General features: G+C 71.4%; 1 protein-coding gene across 1 annotated transcript in view; it reads right to left on the bottom strand.

Moving 5' to 3' along the window:
* The window catches only part of MEGF6 (multiple EGF like domains 6), a 78188-nt gene that overhangs the window by 1154 nt on the left and 60822 nt on the right, over positions 1–16212 (bottom strand). Inside the window, exons 11-36 of the mRNA XM_016144383.2 lie at positions 15842–15964; positions 15161–15319; positions 14744–14875; positions 13950–14078; positions 12196–12324; positions 11337–11471; positions 11073–11207; positions 8949–9074; positions 8269–8400; positions 8077–8205; positions 7795–7926; positions 6818–6946; positions 6597–6725; positions 6164–6292; positions 5734–5862; positions 5296–5424; positions 4908–5036; positions 4652–4780; positions 4340–4471; positions 4099–4227; positions 3517–3645; positions 2296–2424; positions 2017–2145; positions 1706–1834; positions 1478–1606; positions 771–899 (exon numbers count right to left, since the gene is read on the bottom strand). Coding sequence (XP_015999869.2) covers positions 771–899; positions 1478–1606; positions 1706–1834; positions 2017–2145; positions 2296–2424; positions 3517–3645; positions 4099–4227; positions 4340–4471; positions 4652–4780; positions 4908–5036; positions 5296–5424; positions 5734–5862; positions 6164–6292; positions 6597–6725; positions 6818–6946; positions 7795–7926; positions 8077–8205; positions 8269–8400; positions 8949–9074; positions 11073–11207; positions 11337–11471; positions 12196–12324; positions 13950–14078; positions 14744–14875; positions 15161–15319; positions 15842–15964 — 3399 coding nt within the window. The remainder of the gene's footprint in view (positions 1–770; positions 900–1477; positions 1607–1705; positions 1835–2016; positions 2146–2295; positions 2425–3516; positions 3646–4098; positions 4228–4339; positions 4472–4651; positions 4781–4907; positions 5037–5295; positions 5425–5733; positions 5863–6163; positions 6293–6596; positions 6726–6817; positions 6947–7794; positions 7927–8076; positions 8206–8268; positions 8401–8948; positions 9075–11072; positions 11208–11336; positions 11472–12195; positions 12325–13949; positions 14079–14743; positions 14876–15160; positions 15320–15841; positions 15965–16212) is intronic.

Here is a 16212-nt window from a genome sequence, read left to right on the forward strand (position 1 = left end):
AAGGACTTCCCACGGGGCCTCAGCACCCCCAACGTCGGCGCTGCTCAGGACCGTGGGGGCCCATGCGGCAGTACCTCACCTGGCCACCAGGTGCCGCAATGGCTGGCAAGGTTGGCGCCACCTCCCCGGCCCACCCTGAGTGGGAGGCGGGGGTCACCCCGACAGCTCTGAACAGTTTGGGGTCAGGACTAGCTTGGTGATAATCTCAAGCCCGTTTGGGGTCCCCAAGCGGAGGGCCCGTCTGGAATCTGCTCACAGCTCGCTCCCCCGTCACCCCGTCTGCAGGGCCTTGACCCCAAGGTGGATTCCCACCTCCCCCCACAGGCGGGATCCTCTAAGGGCACACGTCCTATGGCGGGCTGGGCCTGGGGTAGCAGACCAGGGGGCGCGGGGCGGGGCTGGCCGGGGGGACTGCACGGCTCCCCAGAACGGGGAGGGGGGGCCGGGATCAAGGTTCTGTCCCTGCACCCTCCCCAGCTCTGCCTGCGGGCGCACAGCGGGGCACCCGGCCCTGCCCCCGGGGTCGAGTCTGCAGCCTGGGCCACCCTCCCCCACCCTCTGGGGCTGGAGGCAGCGGGGCTCCTTCAGGCGGGCAGCACGCCGGGCTCGGCCCCGCCGCCCAGTGGCTGTGGGGTTACAGGGTGCCCATCAGCAGCCACTCGGACGCCCGGCACCTCACTGGGATGGCCTGGCCCAGCCCGCTCTGTGTGTGGGGAGGCGGGACAGGGACTCAGGGCTGGGGGCGCGGGCCCCCCAGGAGCCTGGCTCACCTTGCTGGCACGTGGGCCCCGTGTAGCCGTCCATGCAGTGGCACTGCCCGGTGACGGGGTCACAGTCGGCACCCCCCGCGCAGCCACAGCGCAGGGCACAGCCGGGCCCGAAGAAGCCCCCCGTGCAGCCTGCAGGGGAGGCAGCAGGAGGAAAAGGCCCGAGTGTGGTCCCCATCTTCCCAGCCAGGGACCCCGCCCTCCGGTCGCCCTCCCCCTCTGCCCAGCCAGGGACCCCGCCCCCCGGTCGCCCTCCTCGTCTGCCCAGCCGGGGACCCCACCCTCCGGTCGCCCCCGTGTGGAGTCGTGCGGGAGCAAACTCCTCAAGCCTCAGTTTCCCTGGCCCTGTGAACTCTCGCGGGAGCAGGTGTCAGGACCGGGGACCTGCCCGGAGGGGCACGTGGTGGCCAGGGCAGCCCACAGACACAGCACGTCCCCGTCCCCACATGCCAGCGGCTCAGGAAGGGCTCCTTCCCGCTCGACGGGGGCCTCTTCCACTGACTGTGGCCTCCACCCCGGGGACTCTGTGGGTGGCCTGGGGACAGCGTGTGGCCCTGACAACCCAAGCAGGAGCTCCATGCTGGGACCCCCTGAGCGGCCGCTCCACTGCCGAGGGGGGGACGGGCAGAGAGGGCGCCCAGCCCAGGGCACTGGGCAGCAGGGGCTCCGCCAGCCCATCTCGTCTCCCCACTGCGGGGCGCCAGACTCACCGAGCTCACAAGTGGCCCCCGTGCGTCCCGGGGGGCAAAGGCAGTGGCCAGTGACGGGGTCACAGGGCGCCCCGCCCTCGCAGTCACACCCCCGACGGCAGCCCTCTCCGAAGGAGCCGGGCTCACACCCTGGTGGGCACAGCGGGCTCAGCGTCCCCTCCCGTCCCACACCCAGGCCGGGCCAGGGCGGGGGGTCGGGTGGGAGCATGCGGGGTGTGGGGCACTCACCCCTCTCGCAGAACTGGCCGTGGAAGCCAGCGGGGCAGAGACACTGGCCGCTGACGGGGTGACAGGGGGCCCCCCGCTGACACTCACACAGCCCCTGGCAGCCGGCCCCGTGGAACCCGGGGGGACAGGCTGAGGGAGACCGGGTGAGAGAGCCTGCCTCAGTGCACCCGAGTGAGCCCGAGGGACCGAGCTGCCCCTGCTCCCCCCCGGGCCGGCCCCCGCGCGCCCCCCGCCTGCTGCAGCGTGAGCCCTCTGTGAGCGGGGCTCAGGCCTGGCCCCGGCCCCCGCGAGGAGCAGACGCCACGACTCACAGTGCTCGCAGGCCTGGCCGTAGAAGCCGGGGCCGCAGCGGCAGGCGCCCGTGGCGGGGTCACAGGGGCCGCGCTGGTGGCAGGCGCAGTCCAGGCTGCAGGCGGCACCGTAGCGCCCGGCGGGGCAGGCTGGGGAGAGCCGCAAGCGGGTCAGCGTCCCGCCACGGAAGGGCAGGGTCACGAGGCCGGCCTCTCGCGCACCAGTCCGACGCGGGCCGCCCAGGCGCCCACCCTCCAGGCTGCACAGGGACGCGGCGCCCCCGCTGGCCGGCTACTCACCCAGCTCACAGCGTGGCCCGGTCCAGCCCAGGCCGCAGGAGCAGCTGCCGTCGGCCGCGTGGCAGAGGCCCCCATTCCTGCAGGAGCACGTGTGCTCACAGCTCACGCCAAACCGGTTCTGAGGACAGCCTGCGGACAGAGGCCGGGCACGCTCTGGGGCACGTCCCCCCCAGCTCTGACACTCATGCAGCAAACGCTTCCCGGGCCCTCTCCGGGCCAGTCTCTGCTGCCTGGGCACACGTGTATCCAGGAGCAACACCAGCCGGGTCCCGCCCATTCACCCGCCCCTTCGGCCAGCAAAGGCCAGGCTGCCCCAGGGCCGAGGTGACTCAGGGGAAGGGGGCCAGCACCCTCCAGGAGCTTCCAGAGCCTGCCCGGCCAGTGGGAGGAGTCTGGGAGCCTCCCTGGGGAGGCGGCACTCTGTGAGCACACACCCTCCAGCCGAACGTCCAAGAGCCCCCATTCATCTTCTGCCTGGCCCGTGGCCGCCATCCTTCCCTGGGAACGAGGACGTAGCCCGGCTAGAGCCAGGTGCCAGGGCCTCTGACCCTTCGCTGCCAAGGGCTGAGGCTGAGGGGGTGTCACCAGCTCTTCTATGAGGACCAGAGGGTGGGAGGGACTCAGACCTACCAGGGAGCCAAGCCAAGGCGCCGTGGGTGTGACTATGGGGACTGGCATGCCGTCATGGTGAGCCCATGACTGTCCCCAGGGCCACCCCATGTCTCCACTGAGGCCTGTGCTCCAGGCCCCCCTCCATCAGGGGTCCCCACCCCTGGGCCCAGCGGAAGGGCCTGAAGGACCCTGTTCCAAGGGCACGTCGGCCAGGAGGCTGGCTCTGCCCTCAGAAGAAAGAGCCGCCTGACCCCTCCTGCTGTGGGGCTGGACGGGCCTTGGGTCAGACCCTGCTCGGCCCCCACTGGCCACAGGGATGTGGATCAGTCACTGGATGGCCTGCGTCAGGGGCCGCGGTCACGGCCAGGAACGCACGGGTGGTGTTGGGCGGCCTGCTGACCGGAGCAGGACACTGCTGTCCGCACGAGCAAGGCAGGCGCTCACTCCTCACCCAGTGGGACACTTGGGGGCGGGCGGGGGGTCGGCAGGGAGGAAGGTTTGGATGCTCATGACCCTGGGAACCCCACTGCTCCGCCCCATCGCCCCCGCCTGGTGGCTGATGGGGGGACACCCGGAAGTGCCCGGGGCAGCGGGCTGGCGGGCACTCACCATGTTCGCAGTGGACGCCAGTCCTCCCTGGGGGACAGGTGCACGTGCCGTTTCTGGGGTCACAGGTTGCCCCCTGCCCACACCTGCACACATGGGCACAGCTGGGGCCAAAGCGGCCCTGTGGACAGGCTGCCGGGAGGAAATGGGAGGGTGGCCGTCCCGGGCTGGACCCGTCCCTCTGCCATGTTGGGACGAGGCAGGACGGGAGGGGTCCCCAGTGCCTGGCCCCAGGGGCGGAGGCTGCCTGTTCCCCGGCTCCCCGCGGACTCTGCTGGGGGCCAGGCCCGCTCTGCCGCAATGGTGACTCACTGGGGCCCTACCCCGCCCCCGTCGGCCCAGCCGGCACCCCAGACGGGTGGAAAGTCCCCGCATGACTCAGGGGAAGGTCGTGCTCTCAGCAGGGTGCCCGCTGGCCTCCGCACAGCGGAGCACCCACCCCGGATGGGCGGGACCGAGGAGGGGGCGCAGCACACAGCGGGGCGCCTGGCCTGCGGGACCCCCGGCTCAGCCCAGCCCAGGGTCGGAGGGCGGGCAGACCGGGGGGCGCGGGAGGGGGCCGCCTGCCCTCACCCGGCCACTCACTGAGGCTGCAGTCGGGCCCCAGGAGCCCCGCGGGGCAGTGGCAGGCTCCGGTGACGGGGTCGCAGGAGCCCCCGTTGAGACATCGGCACAGCTGCTCACAGCCAGGCCCGAAGCGCCCCGGCGGGCACCCTGCAGGGAACAGGCGGCTGCCAGGGCCTGGGTCCCCCAGCACAGGCCCCGCCATCACCCGCCCCCTCCCCCATGGCACCGCCCCTAGGACGGCCGGGCGGGCAGCACTCACGCCGCTGGCAGCTGGGGCCGTGGTAGCCGGCAGCGCACGCGCAGGCGCCCGAGGCAGGGTGGCAAGCCTGGTTCCCGCCGGCACACCGGCATTTCTGCCCGCAGCTCTCCCCAAAGGTGCCGGGCGGGCAGGCTGGGGCGCAGGCGGAGGGGTCAGCCCCAGCCCCGGCCGGGCACGGGCATCCCCCTCGACGCGCCCCGGACCCTCCTGGCTGAGGCGGAGCTCAGGGGGACGTGTGGCCTGAGCTTCAGGCCTCGTCGGGAGGGGGTGAGCCACCCGCGGGCCCAGGGCCCACCCAGCTCAGGCACCTACCCTGCTCGCAGCCGGGCCCGGTGGAGCCCGGCGGGCAGCGACATTCCCCGGTGACGTGGTGGCAGGCGGCACCTGGCGGGCACTGGCAGCGCTGGGCGCAGGCCTCGCCGAACCGGCCGTGCGGGCAGGCTGCGGGCAGGCGGGGGCTGGCGTGGGGGTCGCCGGGCCGGCGCGGGCCCGGAGCGCCCCCGGGGTGAGGGACCCGCCCCCACCTGGGCAGTGGGGCCCCGGGGTGCTGGCGGAGCTGGGGGCTCACCACTGTCACACCGCAGACCCCTCCATCCTGGGGTGCAGAGGCAGGCTCCGGTGACGGGGTGGCAGGTGGCCCCCCGCCGGCAGGCACAGTGCCCCTCACAGAGGTCCCCGAACGTGCCCTCAGGGCAGGCTGCAGGACGAGACCGGGGGAAGGCCACTTCTCTAGGGGCTGGGCAGGGGCCGGATGTACCCCGCCCTACTCTAGGTGACTTCCAGGCGAGACCCTCCCGCAGGGGACCCTGGGCGGCTCAGACAGCACCCCGTCCCCTACATGTCAACCGACCACCGTCTGAGGCTCCCACACGCTAGTGAGGGGTTCGGGCCACCTCCTTTGGGCTCAATGGGGCCTCTGGGCCTCCCTGCACCGGTCCCCAACCTGTCCCACTCACGGCTCTGGCACTCATCCCCGGTCCACCCGGCCGGGCAGCGGCAGCGGCCTGTGCGCCGGTCGCAGAGGCCGCTGTGGAGGCACGTGCAGCGCTGCTGGCAGCCGGCTCCGAAGCGCCCTGGGGGGCACTCTGCAGGGGCGGGGACGGGCAAGGGTCCCACTTCCTGGGGCGGGACTCAGGAGCCCCCGCCCCGCCCACGCTTCCCGCACCCAGAGCCTCGGACCCCACGTCCTCGCAAAGGAGAGGTGGAGGCACCGGTCCCACTGCAGGTCCGAGGTCACACCGCAGGACAATGCTCCCCCCCACCAGGGAGCCGTCTCCGGCCACAGAGGAGAGGGCTGGACCAGGCCCGCTGGGCGGCCGGCCTGGCTCCCACAGACCCCCGGCTCCCACAGACCCCCAGCGCCCCCTGCTCGCCTCTGCCTGCCCAGCGCTCACCCTTCTCACAGGCCAGGCCGGTCCAGCCCTCGGGGCAGGTGCAGTGGCCCGAGACGGCGTCGCAGGTGCCCCCGTGCTGGCAGAGGCAGGCCTGCCGGCAGCCCTCGCCATGCAGGCCCTCGGGGCAGGCTGGGAGACCGAGAGGGCAGCGAGGTGCAGCACCCGCCAGCCAGGCCCGCAGGGGCCCAGAGCCCCCCTGGGGAGGGCCAGCGCGAAGACCAGCGTCGGACCTGGTTCGGAGACCTCACCCAGGACGACCAGCCCCAGGCCACCTGGGCCCACCAGCCCAGCCGTCCTGGGCACTATGCACCACCTCCCCGGGCCCCGGCCCTCCCCTCGGCAAGTCCTACATCCATCCCGTGTCCCAGGAGACCCTGCAGGGCCCAGCGAGGGGGGCGCACACCCCAGCCGGGAAGTGGGCATGGCTTACCCTGCAGGCAGCTGGGGCCTGTCCAGCCGGGGCCACAGTAACACTGTCCATGGACTGGGTCACAGGAGGCCCCATGGAAGCAGGTGCAAGCCTGGCTGCAGTTGTGCCCATAGGTGAGGGCTGGGCAGGCTGCAGGGGAGAGGCCAGGCAGGGGTCAGGGAGATGGGCCCTGGGAAGGGCAGCAGCAGACCGGGGCCACTGGGCGGATCCGCTAGGGCCCCGGGGGCTATGTGGTTACTCCGTTCCTCCCTCTGGCCTGTGCGTCACTCAGAGTGGCCGCAAATAGGGGCCAACACACTGGCCTTCGTGGGCAAAGCGGCGCTCCCAGGGTGGCCGCTGGTGGCTTCGGACAGCCAGGCCGGGGCCCCGGGGCCGGTCTGGCAGTGAGCGGCCCCCTCCTGTGTCGCCCAGGGCCGGTGGGGGGCCCACGCACCCTCAGCACAGCGGGGGCCGCGGCGGCCGGCAGGACAGAGGCAGGCGCCGCTCACGGCGTCACAGGGCACCCCCGCAGCGCAGTCACACGTGCTGCGGCAGTCCAGTCCAGAGAAGCCGGCCGGGCAGGCTGCAGCGGGGGGCGGGCGATGGAGAGGCCCTGCGTCACAGGCCCCCGCCCACGCTCCCCGCCGCGCCGGCCCGGCCGCTGCCCCAGCTCACCGCGCTCACAGAAGGTTCCCCTCCAGCCGGCCGGGCAGGTGCAGGCCCCGCTGACGTGGTCACAGGCCGCCCCATGCTCGCACTGGCACCGCCGCCCACAGCCCGGCCCGAAGCGGCCTTGGGGACACCCTGAGACACACGGCCCCGGCCACCGTCAGCTGGGGGCCTGCGCCTGACCCAGTCCTGCCTGGCTCTGCCAACCCAGCTGGGCAGAGACTCGGGCCGGGGCTGGCTCCCTGCCCCAGGGTGCTGGGCTCACCCACATGCCTCTGCCTCCTCCCCCCGCAAGCTGGGAACCGGGCCCCAGGAGAGGCGGGCACCCCGGATGTGACCTTTGGGGCTGCCTATAGGAGGACCTGCCACAGACCCAGCCGCAGGGGTGCGCACTGCAGGGCGTGGCCTTTAGTCCTTGGCAGCCACCTCCCTCCTTTCTCCAGGTGCCAGGTGCCCTGTGGGGTGTGACAGGCCCCTCCCCCCGTCTGTGCACCAGATGGGCCTCGTTTTGGGTCCAGGTCGTGGACGGGTGAAGCCAGGGCCCCGGCTGGGGAGGGGGAACGGGGCGGGCAGGGATAGAACCCCCCACACTTGCATGCCCGTGTGTGCATGTGTGCATATCACACGTGCACGAGTGCCACGTGTACATGAGCATGTCATGTGTGCATGTGTGCATCACATGCGCATGAACGTGTTGTGTGCATATCACATTGCATCACATGTGCACGTGTCACACGTGCACACACGTGTCATGTATGTGTCACATTGGATCACGTGTGCACGAGTGTGCATCATGTGTGCATGAGTGTGTGTCCCGTGCATGTCGCGTTGCATCACGTGTGCGTGACTGTGTGCTTCGCGTGTGCATAAACGTGTGGCCCATGCATGTCACATTGCATCACGTGTGCACGCGTGTGCGCTTCGCGCGTGCCGGAGCGTGTGCGCACGCGCGGAGCACGGCCGTGGGCCCGGCCGGGACTCACGCTGTTCGCACTGCAGGCCCGCGTAGCCGGCCTCGCACGCGCACCGGCCGGTGGCGGCGTCGCAGCTCCCATGGCCTGCGCTGCAGTTGCAGGTGTGGCTGCAGTCGGGTCCCCAGCGCCCACTGTCACAGGCTGCAACACAGCCCGGTCACCCAGGGCCGGCCCGGTGGAGCCCCTGGGCACCACAGCCCAGCCGGGGTACGGGGCCTCCTGCCAGCTCCCGGCCTCCCGGGTTCTGGGTGGAGGTCTGTCCGGGGAAGGACAGCGGACAGGGTCACCTACCTCTCTGGCAGCTGAGGCCAGTCCACCCAGGGGCACAGCTGCAACGTCCGGTCTCCGGGTGGCAGTGCCCGTCGTTGGCACAGGAGCACCGCGCGAGGCAGCCGGGCCCGAACCAGCCCGCGGGGCACTCTGCGGGGCGGGAGGTTCAGCGGGGGGCCGGGCCGCGGGCGGGGCAGGGGCGGCGGCACTCACCGTGCTGGCAGCGGCCGCCCGTGTAGCCGGGGCGGCACCGGCAGGCGCCCGTCTCAGGCTCGCAGTCCGCGCCATGCTCACATGCTGGGCAGATCTCCTGGCAGCCGAGCCCCCAGCGGCCCTCGGGGCAAACTGACCGCCCCACGGCCAGTCAGTCCCCTGGGGCCCTGACGGCCTGCCTGGCACGGCACCGAAGCCCGTGCCCGGGAGCAGGCCCCGCTGCCCCCATCCGAGCCGGCTGAGGGGTGGGGCAGGATGGGCCGTGGGAATTCCCAGCCCCTCGGGCTGTGGGCTGCAGGCTGCCACCCCCGGAACAGGGGTTCCTGCCCCACACGGCTCAACGGGCACAACAGGGGCCATCAGGGGTCCAGGAGCCCCCCACATAGTCAACAGGGAGCCCACAGGGCGAACTGCAGGCCTCGGGAGGGCTGGGGGCTCTGCCGGCCAACCCGCTCCCATGGCGGACAGGCTCCTACGCCCCTCTGTGGGCACGGCCAGCCGGTGTGGCCGCAGACCCCGCACTCCCAGACCCGAGGGCTCCCGCAGCTGCTGGGGATGGAACTGGGCTCCCCAGGGCTCCCTGGGGCTCCCAGGCACAGCCCAGACCTGGGCTCTGCACACAGGGCCCGGGCTGGGGCCCCACCTGGAGTCACACAGCGCAGGGCACACTTGCCACTCACCTGCCCCACAGTCGTCCCCAGTCCGCCCAGGCGGGCACAGGCACCGCCCGGTGACCCTGTCACAGGGGGCGCCCCCACAGGAGCAGGAGCCTGAGCAGTTCACACCAAACGTCCCCACCGGGCACTCTGCAGGGGGGACAGGAGGGCCTCAGCCACACCTGCGGAGCTGTCCTCCTCCCCACAGGCCCAGCTGCCCCAGCCCGAGCCGGCTGCTGGGCACAGCCAGGGTGCCCGGGGCGACCGGGGCAGTCGCAGGAGTGGGCAGGGGACGGGGGACATGGGACAGGGTGTGGGGGTGTGGAGCGGGGCAGCCTGGAGGACCCCGCGGGCAGGTGTGGGGTGTGGGGGGGCAGGGGTGTGGGGGGGGCAGGGCTGCCATGCGGCAGGGCTGAGGCACGCGAGACCCTGAAAAGCGCCCGTGGATGGGGGGCGGGGCCAGCTCTGCCCTCGCTCCCGCCACCTGGATCGACCTCTGACCTCTGCCGTGGTCTCCTCAGAGTCCCCCACCAACAAGGACAGGGGCCTGAGAGGGCGTGGCCCAGGCGGGCTCCGCCCCGGCTGAGGCGACCCAGGGAGCAGAAGGGCCAGCCCGCACGCCGTCCATGTGGCCGCTGCTGGAAGGGGCTCCAGGGCCGGGGAAGGCGTCATGCACCTGAGGCGGGGGGCTGCCACTAGGCACCCTGCCCTGACCGAGCACCCACGCAGGGCTGGCGGTGACAGTCCAGGGCCCTGACGGGGTCTCTGGGGCAGCAGACACACCCAGCAAATCTCGTCATGAGGGCCCATTCCCTGTGGGCACCCACCCGCGCACCAGCGCAGGGCACAGGTACACGAATGTGCGGTAGGTGGAAGGGTGCAGGGCGCGCACACGCACACGCGCACACGCACGGGCCCCTTGCTGTGGGGACAGGGACAGGCAGGCCCGCCTCGGGAGCCCCCTCTCCACTAACTGGCGGCAGACGCTGCCTGGGGCAGTAACACTTTCCAGACCTAACGGCAGTGGGGGACCCGTCGTTTCTATGAAAATATGTTTGTCATTTCCTGTGGCTCATCTTTAGAGCACTGGTGGCTTTTAAAGAAAACAAGAAAAGAAAGACTGAGGAATCCAGCGGGGAAGGGCCGCGGGGACCCCTCCTCGTCTCGCGTGTGCGTGTGCGTGTGGGGGGCCGTGCAGTCACGGCCCCTGCAGAGCTGTCACAGAGGCCGGCACTGCTGACGGCCGCCCAGGGCCCCAGGGCTCCGCAGGTCGGCCTGGGGGTCCTGGCTGGGTTGCCGGCCCCACGTGCCCCTCCTGTACTAACGGGACCAAGAGTCCTCAAGAGAGTCACTCCTGGGTCCACCACACGGGAGGGCCCTGGCCCGGGCGCACAGGGGAGACAGACCTCTCGGCGCGGCTGCGGGGAGCCCCCAGGCCCCTCCTGACTCCCCAGGGGGATGAGCAGCTGGGTGGCAGCACTGGCAGAGGGGACCCGCCTGCGGCCAAGGTCACGGCCGTCACGGCACAGCCCGCCGCGGCCCCGGCTCGCCCGAGGCTGACGGGAGGGGACCCTGTGCGGGCTGTGCTGCACGCCGAGGAAGGTCCCAACCTGCTGGCACCACGGCTGGCGGCCACGGCTGCCCCAGTACGCCCTCCGGGGACGCCCCTCAGCTGACCACGACGTGTAAACGGGGGCCGCCAGGCCTCTGGCCTCGCCCACTGCTCTGCGACCGTTCATGTGGCCCTCGGCGTCCACCGGGAGGGCCGCGTCACCACCCGCCCCACGCCCGCACCTCCGGCCCCAACTCCACCCTGAGCGCCGCCCCAGGGGCAGCTGCCTCTGGCTGGCTCCGGCCGCCGGGAGGGAGCCCCTGCACCCCGCCTCAGCACGAAGCGCGCCCCGCACGCGGTGGAATGAATGGGTGAGGTGGTGAATGGCGGCCCTGGAGAGCCACTGACCCTTCTCTGGCCGGCCCCGGCCACTCACGCCAGCCCCTGCCCAAGCCGCCCCCACAGGCACATGGAGACGGAGGCCAGCCGGGGCCACGGCGGGTCGAGGCGCCACCCAGGCCTGGCTGCAGGGCGGACTCAGCCTCCAGCTCACTGCACCTCTGGGCCCCGGGCACCAGGGATCGTCGGCTGCTCACCTTGGTCACAGTGCTTTCCCCGGTAGCCGGCAGGACACTGCTTCCCACACTCGCCGCTGACGGGGTCACAGGCCGAGCCCGGGGGACAGGCACACGCCTGCCGGCACCCCGGCCCGAAAAAGCCGGGCTCGCAGGCTGCAGGGGGCGAGGAGAACGGGGTCTGCAGGGTGAGCCGGCCCAGGGACGCCCCGCACCCCCAAGGCCCCGCGCTCACCATGCTGGCCGGCCCAGGGACGCCCCGCACCCCCAAGGCCCCGCGCTCACCGTGCTGGCAGCGCTGCCCCCGGAAGCCCGCCTTGCAGGAGCAGCTGCCGTCCTTCCTGTCGCACGCCCGGGTGTTCTGCCGCTCACACTGGCACTCCTCCGAGCAGCCAGGCCCGAAGGCCCACGGCGGGCAGGCTGCGGCCACGGAGCCGTGAGCGCCTGGCGCCGGCACGCGCCACCCCGCCCGGGCCCGGGCCTTGGCCTCCCGGGCTGTCCCGGGACCCGGCACAGAGCTGGCACTGCCCGCCCCCAGAGGACCGGGCTGCCGCGCCCATTTTACAGACGAGATACAAGGTCTCAGGGAAGGGCGGGGGCTGGCCCTGGGTCACCCCACCTCCCGCTGGGCAATTCTTGGGGTCCCGCGTTTTCTCTCTGAACGGTCCTTCACTCAAGCACTGTGAAGAGCCGCTGGGGCAAAGCCACTAATTGTCATCTGCCTTTTCTCCACTGCCCCTCCATCCTCAGGTGTCTCGGGACAGGTTGGGGAAGGGGTGACCCCACTGGGGGTTCAGGAGTCACCCTCACCACCAGGAAACATCGAGGCCAAGACAAGCCCGGCACCCTGACAGCTTCCGAGGGAGGCCTGTGCACCCACGGGGCTAGGGACCAGCCACCCAGACACTCTGGTGGCCAGCAGTTCAAAGGACAAGGCTTTGGGTCCATAGACCCGGGGAGGACCCCACGTTCCAGCCGGGGGACCTCACTGAGCCCCCCAATCCTCGTCTGCAAACAGGAACAGCCGCACCCAGGCAGACCGCGGCGTAAGGCACAGCGTGACGGCTCGGTGCCTGGCCGCGGGCCGCCTGCAGATGGCTTGGCGCCCGGCCGCGGGCCACCTGCAGTGGATGGACGGACTCACCCAGGTGGCAGAAGCGGCCGTAGAGCCCCGGGTCGCAGAGGCAGGCCCCGTAGACGCGGTGGCAGCGGCCCCGGTGGGCGCAGTGGCACTTCTTGCGGCAATGCTTGCCGTAGAAACCCTTGGGGCAGCCTGGGGGACGGCGGGGCCTCATGAGTGCCCCCCCGGACAAGGCCCCCCGGCCCGAGGAGACGCTCCGCGGGCCCCAGCACCAGCTCAGGAGCCAAGAGCGGCCGCCGGGGCGTGGCCTGAGGTCTGTGGGGCCCCAGCAGCCTGAGGACACCGCATCCCAGACGGGGAGGGACCCGGGGGGTGGGTGAGGGCATCGCGAGGTCAGGGCAGTCACGGGACGGGCCCCGCGGATGGCCACCGGCCCTGGCTGGCCTGTCCCCACAGGGCCAGTGGTCTGGACGGTGGCCAGGGAGTGAGGCCGAGCACAGAGCACATGGGGAGCACGCAGGACCTCGGCCCCGTGCCCCGTGTCCGACCTACGTCCTCAGCGTCCTGACTTCCGTCCGTCAGTGGTCACCCGGCCTGACCTCCAGACCTCCAAGAGGGAAGGTCGCGTGGCCCCAGCAGGCCAGGGTCCAGGGTCCCAACTGAGCAACGGCTCTGACTTTCCTGCCCAGGTGCTGCCCCCGGCCCCCCCAGTCCTGCAGACTGAAGGGCCGCGGGGCTGCACGGGGCCTCCGAGGTGTGGCCACGCCCCAACCCCAGGTCCTCCATGCGGGCCGTCCTGGGCGCTCGCAGCCCGCCTACACCCAACACGGGTCCTCGGAAGAGAAAGCAGAGGGAGGAGGGAGGAGGGTGGCGAGGCGGCCACAGGACGCCGGAGCAGAGACGAGCCGTGCGGCCACCCGCCCAGGACGCCGGAGCCCAGGACGCCGGAGCCCAGGCAACAAATTCAGGGCCAAGGAGCCCTCTGCCGCTGGACACTGGCCTGCCAGGCCTCTCCGGGGCCTAACCTCCCCGAGCTCAGCTGCACTTCACCCACAGGCACCCAGCTGAGCCCCGCGGCTCCGGGAAGCCCCACGGCGTCGGGAGCAGAAGCGCGAGGAGGGATGGGCGCTTCACCACCTGGAGGCCCCGAGTCCACCCGGGGCCCGTCGCACGGGCCGCTTGTCCCTGGCGGGCATTTCTCAGCCCTCAGCGGGGCGGGAATCGCAGCGTGAAAGGCAAGGAAGGCGGCCGAGCAGAGGGGGGCGTGAAGCCCAGAACCTTGAAGCCGCACCCCCCGCGCTCAAGGGCACCCAAGCACTGCAGACCAGACCGCCCACTGACGACGGCCACCGCTGGCTAAGGCGGGAGTTCTCGATACACTAGCTACTTCTCCAGCAAGACGGACAGACTTTAAAGGTCCGGAGACCGAAAGATGAAGCATTAGTCACCTGAGAAAGTTACCTACATGGATTCTCGGATCCCTCCAGAAACACCAACAGTTCAGAATCAGGAAGGACATTAATGCCGTCCCGTGTGGGGAGTGATCCTTTCTGCAAATCCCACCCTCCCATCCTATAGCGCTCCTTGAATGCCTCCAGGAACGGGGAGCTCACTACCTGCCAGGAAAACCCATTCCAAAAGTGCTGCTTTTCTGTCAGGTCGTCACCATCTGCCACCACGTAGGCCCCGGGGAAAGTAGCAAACTTGGAAACTCGGGGCCTCCTCCGTGTCCTTGCCTCCCCACCCCTGGGGAAGGACGACAGACGGAGGGGGTGCTGCTGAGAGGCGGTGCCCCCGTCCGCTCCCGAGGCACCCACCGTCCTCGCAGTGGGCGCCCCCAACGCCAGGAGGGCAGCGGCAGGTCCCTGTCACGGGGTCGCAAGTGCCACCATTCCGACAGCTGCAGGAGGAGCTGCAGTTCTTCCCGAAGGTGTCTGGAGGACAAGCTGCGGGGGTGACAGGGAAGCACGAGGTCACCGGCCGCAAAAGGACTCTGGGCCCAGAAGCCCCTCCAGGGACAGCGAGACAGCTTCCCGGCCAGAAGCAGCTGCCCAGAGCCGCAAACAGGACACTCGGGCTGCCGCCCCTCGTCATCGCCCACGGGGGGGGAGGGGCGGGGAAGGGGTCGCCACACACCGCCCCCCACCCCCCGAGCTCCACACATCTTCCTTCCCCACCAGCCCCTTCAACGGGCGGACGGTCAGAGGCACCACGGCTGAGGCCACACCGCCAGGGCCATCCCTGCTCTGGGGCCATGGGGCCGGGGAGCCGTTTTCAAACAGACTCCAGCCACCAATGTGCCGTGCAGCCTGGGGACACCATGCTCCCACCCGGGGCACGGCACGACTGGCCCACCCACCAGCTCCTCCTCCTCAGACACCCCTTGTTGTCTTAGCTGGACCCCGTCTGACGTCGGTGACGGGCAGACGCCAGGCCTCCCAGCACCTGCGACAGTGCCGGGCAGAGCAGGCGGTCAGCAGATGCTAAACCAACGAGTGAATGGATGGACCCGGAAGACCCCCGCCCGGGGCTAGCGAGGAGGAGGAACTGGGCGCGGTCCAGCGGCCCTGGGGCTCGCAGGCCCCGCCTCCGCCCGGCTCAGCGGCCTCACTCTCGTTGCAGAGGAGGCCCGTCCAGCCCTCGGGGCAGTCACAGCCGTCCAGGCCCGGGAGGCAGGCCGCTCCATGGCCGCAGTCATCACAGGTGAAGCTGCAGTCGGGGCCGAAGGAGTCATCCAGGCAGACTAGGGGCGGATGGAGAGGGGCCTCAGGTCCCGCATGGCTCGAGTGCACGGGGCATGAAGGCGTCCTCTGCCCGCGAAAGGCCCCATGGGCGAGGCGGGAGGAGGGAGCTGGATGCCGGGGTCCGGGGCAGCCCAGGCTGAGGCCCAGACACCCTGTGCAAACTGAGCTGGTGGCTGAACGTCTCGGCTCGCGCCAACGAGGCCGCTGCAGGGGTCCTTCCTCACGCCCCAAACCAAAGGGTGGCCCGAGGGGGCCGAAGCCCGGCAGGCCCCACTGCCTCTCACCAAACTTCTCGGCCAGCGTGTGCTCGCCGCGGGCCTCCGCCGCCTCCACCGCCTCCTCGGCCCCGGCCGAGTCGTCCTGGAAGGTGGGGGGCAGCTCGTCCCGCAGCACTGTGACGTGGGGGAGTGGGCCGTCCAGGTCCAGCTCGTCTGTGTCCAGGGCTGGGCAGCACACAAAGACCCCTTAGCCCCTGCCACCCACCCGTCCTCGGATGCCTCCCCCGCCCCTCGGTGCCCAGGGCCAGCTTAGGGCCCCCCACCCTGGGCCCCCACCTGCAGCCCCTCCTCGCCTGGTCTTTGGGGAGGGAGGCTGGTCCCAGCTGCTCTCCTAAGCTTACTTCTCAGGGCGGGCAAGGCCCCGGGCCCCAAGGACCCCCAGGCTCCCACCTTGGCCCTAGGGACCCTGAGCATGGGGGGCGGGGACGGGAGCAGCTCCCTACCCCTCTGGACACTGTCCTCAGCCCCGGGGATGATGTCCCTTCTCTTGCTGAGCAGACCAGCAGCTGGACCACTCTGCCCACTCTGGAGATGCCTGTCTGACCGGCCCCTGATTCCCCCACTGCCACCCTGGCGTGTCCCACAGTGGGGGCAGGGCTGAGGTGATGGCCGCCAGGCCAGGAAGGCGGGTGCTAAGAAGTCGGGGGCGCAGTGCTCCGGGCAGCAGCCCTGGGGTGACGTGCTCACGGGTGCAGCCCCTGCGGTCCTCGTCCAGCAGGAAGCCGGCCTCGCAGGAGCAGCGGAAGGAGCCGGCCAGGTTGGCACAGTGATGCTCGCAGCCACCGTGGCTGGACGCACACTCGTCCACGTCTGCGGGCAAACCAGGGCTGCTGGGGCCCATCCTCTGGGGCGGGGGCCGCGGGAGGCCCCTAGTGCCCAGCTCTGCCCAGAGGCCCGGTGGCCATGCTGCTGGGTGACGCCCCTGCTGCAGCCGTCCCCCTCTCCCCCCAGGGTCGGAGTGACGGCGGACACCCTGCCCGCGGGAGGCCAGGCCGGGAGCAGCCAGGGGTGCAGCCCCCACTCCGTGAGAGAGGCCAGTGACCGCAGGCTGGGCAGTG

Source organism: Rousettus aegyptiacus, unplaced genomic scaffold (assembly GCF_014176215.1).
Source record: "Rousettus aegyptiacus isolate mRouAeg1 unplaced genomic scaffold, mRouAeg1.p scaffold_m13_p_1, whole genome shotgun sequence".
Lineage (NCBI taxonomy): Eukaryota > Metazoa > Chordata > Mammalia > Chiroptera > Pteropodidae > Rousettus > Rousettus aegyptiacus.